General features: G+C 23.2%; 2 protein-coding genes across 2 annotated transcripts in view; both read right to left on the reverse strand.

Moving 5' to 3' along the window:
* Positions 1 to 1,425, reverse strand: part of LOC119577997 — a 5,220-nt gene extending 3,795 nt beyond the window's left edge. The window contains exons 1-2 of the mRNA XM_037925699.1: positions 1,386 to 1,425; positions 682 to 912 (exon numbers count right to left, since the gene is read on the reverse strand). Of these exons, the coding sequence (XP_037781627.1) occupies positions 682 to 912; positions 1,386 to 1,413 (259 nt within the window). The 5' untranslated portion in view covers positions 1,414 to 1,425. The remainder of the gene's footprint in view (positions 1 to 681; positions 913 to 1,385) is intronic.
* Positions 1,426 to 4,610: 3,185 nt separating this feature from the next.
* The window catches only part of LOC119577588 (retinol dehydrogenase 11-like), an 8,372-nt gene continuing 7,982 nt past the window's right edge, over positions 4,611 to 5,000 (reverse strand). The window contains exon 5 of the mRNA XM_037925168.1: positions 4,611 to 4,681. Within this exon, the coding sequence (XP_037781096.1) occupies positions 4,611 to 4,681 (71 nt within the window). The remainder of the gene's footprint in view (positions 4,682 to 5,000) is intronic.

The following is a 5,000-nucleotide window of genomic DNA, read 5'->3' on the forward strand; positions in this document are numbered from 1 at the left end:
CATTTGAAATCACCAAAAACATATTCCAGCATCCTGTGGGAACATGGATACAGCTTGCCCTGCATTCTCACCTAAGTGTGTTTAAGCATAGGATGTCTGTCCTTTAGGATTAAGAGGATGGATGTTAATGAGCTGAGTCTAGGAGACACCTTTGATTACTTGAGCAAATACTTTTATCAGAACACTTGTATAAATTTCCTTTTTAAAAAATGTGCAAACCTTGTTAAAATTTCTGGCCAACTTCTTTCCAAAAGAAACTTGTGCAAATCTCAATGAATAGATAAGAGAAAAGGGGAAAGAAGCAGTTACATAGAAGCTCAAATACTTGAACTTTACAGAAGATTATAATTATAACAGTAATAATAATAATAATAATAATAATAATAATAATAATAAGTCATTCAAAATCTTCCTAAACATATAAAAATTTACTATGACATTTCTTTAGGACATGCTTTACCATTTTGCAGACATGAGTAATATGGCAGGGCTTTTCTACATTATCACTGTTTATCTAAAATGATTATTTAAAAATTCTATCAATACGGCCTGCAAATTAGGATTCTTTCCTTGGGTTTATTATGCTTTTGCCAGTTTCTCATATGAATAAACACTGTGATGAAAAAGGATAAGTCACAAGGCAGACACACACACTCAATGCAACACAGGTCTCACATTCACCTGGAAAACTCTCTGCCACAAACTGTGCAAAGATCCTTAAGGCCAGCTTTGAGATGCCATACAGCTTGACGTGGTCATCAAAATTCTCAACATGCACTGGCTCTCTTGGGTCAAAGGTCTCCACGTCTCTGACAGAAACAAGTCTGTGTGCTTCCGAGGAGACAAAGATGAGGCGCGAATTTGGAGTTTGTCTCACTGTATTGAGCAATAGGGAGGTGAGCAAGAATACACCTGAAAAGGATTGGAAGTTAATGTAATCTGGATTTAATTTAAAGCTAACAAGGTTCACTAACCCATTGCCACCAGGAAAATTTGGTGTTCACTGTAGTATTGTTTTGTATAATATCTCTACACACAGATGGCACCACAAGTGCTTAGCAACAAAGGAGTCAATTAGTAAACCTTGTGACCTTCCCTGATTTCATATTTCCTTGAATTTGGGGGGCTATTTTTTTTTCCACTAATGTCATCAACATCTATGTGGTTATTATTATCATACATATTATAATTATTATAATGTTATTGACAGTATTAATAGCAATACAAGCTAAGAAAAAAATATTTGCAAAAATCAAGGAAAAGGGTAAATAGGTCAGATAGGTAGCAAATGTAACTGGCACTTTAGAGACTAAGTACCTCTGTAGCAACTCATGTGTAAAGATATTTAATATAATTAAGTCACAGTGGTCATGGGATGTACTTACATGCTATCCCTGGTGGCATCAGGTTCATTTATCACTGCCTTTGAAAAAAGACACAAAATTAAAATAATAAATAAAATGTGTATGGCAATACAAATACAAGTATGTGTATGTGTGTCTATATAAAATTTATTATATATATATAATATATAAAATATATAATATATATAATTATGTATGTAGGGGTATGTATGGTAGTTTAGATGTAGGTATGTTGTAGTATGATTTTGTAGGATTATGTATGTAATAAAATTTTGATAAAATTGTATGTATATTAATAGTATTTATAGTATGATATGTAATATATTATAAAATTAATAATATATTATAATAATATAACTTTAATATATTTTATAATAAATATTTTATATATTTATTATGAATATATATAAAATATATATATATAATGGTTTTTCCCCTTGGGCAAGGACTTCCCCTTGATTGCCCCCTAGTCCTGGTGGCAAGCCAGCCCAAGCCAGGCGGCCCCCCGGAAAAATGAGGAATATACCTAAAAGGCACACCATGGGAAAAAACTGGGGGACCCTACCAGGTTCCAAGACTAAAACTGAAAAAACAAAATATATTTCCCATTAAATAAAAATTAAAAAGGATAAAAATATAAAATAATAAATATATAGATATATATAATATATATATATAGAGAATATAGAAATATAAAAAAGGGAATATAAATGGGTAATTAATATAATAGATAAAATATATATAATAAATAATGGAGAAAGAATATTATGATATAATATATATTTTTGGTTTTTAATTAAAATATAAATAATAAAATAATATTTATATATATAGGAAAGAAAAATATATAATGAATATATATTTTAAATAATATATATATATATATGGGGATAAATAATAAAATTAAAAATAATATAATTAAGATATATTTAAATATATAATATATTATATAATATATATATATTTTATATATTAAATTTATAAAAATATTATATAATAAATATATATATAATATATATATATATATATTATAATAAATATATATTAATATATATTATAAAAATTAATAATATTTTATATTGTATATATAATATATAAAGTTATATATATATATATATAAATATAATATATAAATATTATATATATTTTAAAAAATTTAAAAATTTTATATATATATAAATATATAAATTTATTTTATTATATAAATTTATGTGTGGTGTGTGTTTGTGTGTGTGTTTTGTGGGTGGGGTGTGTGTGGGTGTGGTGTGGTGTGTGTGTGTGGGGTGCGTGTGTGTGTTGGTGGTGTTCTCTCCTCTTCTCTCTCTCTCTCTTTCTCTCTCTCTCTCTCCTCTCTTTTTTAAAAATTATATTAAAAATTTTTTATATATAAATATATATATATATAAAGTATATAGTATTTATAATATAAGAAAAAAAGGTATATATATGTATTTTTTTTAAAGTATATTAAATAAATAAATATTAATATATATATTATATAAATTTATTTTAAATATATAATATAATTAAATATATATATATATATATATATATTTATAATTAATAATGATATATATAGTATAATATATATATAACACATTATATATATATATTATATTAAAATATAAAAATATAATATTTTATTATAAATATGTATATATATATATAATATAATAATAATAATTATATATATAATATTTTATATATAATATTATAATAATATATTATATATATTTAAAATTATTAATTTTAAATATATTATATATATTATTTAGATAAATATTATTTATTTATATATATATATATATATATAATATATTATATATAATATATAAAATTATATATATACAAAATAAATATATATTTATATATATATATATATATATGTGTGTGTGTGTGGGTGTGTGTGGGTGTGTGTGGGTGGGGTGTGGTTTTTGGTTGTGTGTGTGTGTGTGGTCTCTCTCTTTTCTTCTCTCTTCTCTCTCTTCTCTGTCTCTCTTCTCTCCTCTCTCTCTTATAAATATATATTATATAATATATATTTTAAAATGTATTAATGTTAATAAATATAAATATACATATATTATATAAAATTATTATATATATAATATTTTTTGTAATATATATTATATATATTATATAATTTTATATATTATATTTTATTTTAATTATTATATATATATATTTTATATATATATATTATATAAGATATATCAGAGAGGAGAGAGAGAGAGTAGAGAGAAAGAGAGAGAGAGGAGGGGGGAGAGAAGAGGAAATGAGAGAGGAGAAGAGGAGAGAGGGGGAAAGAGAAGAGAGAGAGAGAGAGAGACACACACACACCAAAAAAATATATATATATATTATATATAAATAAATAAATAAAATTTTATATATATTTTAAAATAAATATATATTAATTTTTTATAATATATATATTAAAATTTAATATAATATTATATAGATAGATAGATAGATAGAAGATGGATAATAGATATAGAATAAGATTAGATAAGAATATAGAAATATAGATAAGATAGATAAGATATAGAATAAATAACATATTATGTATTATAGTAAATAAGTATAAATGTGTAAGTGTGTATACACTATTTTTATATACATACAAAATACATATATACATACTACATACATACTACAAAACCACAACACACACACACACACACACCACACACACAACACACACCACACACACACACACACCAACACTAAAATAAAAATAACAAAAATAGTAATATAATAATAATTTTCATCATCATTATTATGATGAAGTGAGATAAAACAAACAAAAAAAATAATGATAATAAAAACAAAAAAAAAAATAAAATGAAAATAATAATAATAATAATAATAATAATAATAAAAATAATAATAATCATAATAATAATAATAATAATAATAAATTTTTATTATTATAATTTATTAATAGAATAATAATGATGATAAGAAATATAAAATTAATAATAAAAATTTAATAAAATAATAATAATAAAAAAAAATAATAAAAATAAAAAAATTTATTATTATCAATAAAAATAATTAGAAAAAAAACAATAAAATAAAAATTTAAAATAATAAATAATAATAATAATAATAATAAAAAATAAAATAACAACAAATATATTTTTCATTAAAAAATTTAAAAAAAAAAAAAACAAAATGCGACCTTTCACTTTTTCAAAAGGGAAAAATTCAAACTTCCTAGATATTTAGTTTAAAAGAAAATTTCTAATTTTGCAGCGTTTGTTTAGGGGGGTGGTGGAATATGAGTTTGTTCACAGAGTCAAACTTCTCTTCACCTAGAGTGAAAAATGAAGTGTGAAAAATAGATTATTTCCACCAAAAAAGGGAGTGAGAGAGTAAAAAAATGAATCACTAAACTGTCTTTTCTTCCTTTTTTTATGGTGAAAAAAACAAAATAAGGTTGACTATTCATGGTTTAAAAATATCCAATAAAAGTGAGAGAAAGATAGAGAAAAAGAAAGAGAGAAAGAGAGAGTGAAAGAGAGAAAGAGAAAGAGAAAGAGAAAGAGAAAGAGAGGACAGAGAAGAAGAGAGAGAGAGAGAGAGAGAGAGAGAGAGAGAGAGAGGAGAGAGAGGGACGAGAGAGGAGAGAAA

Source organism: Penaeus monodon, chromosome 10 (genome assembly GCF_015228065.2).
Source record: "Penaeus monodon isolate SGIC_2016 chromosome 10, NSTDA_Pmon_1, whole genome shotgun sequence".
Taxonomy (NCBI): Eukaryota; Metazoa; Arthropoda; class Malacostraca; order Decapoda; family Penaeidae; genus Penaeus; species Penaeus monodon.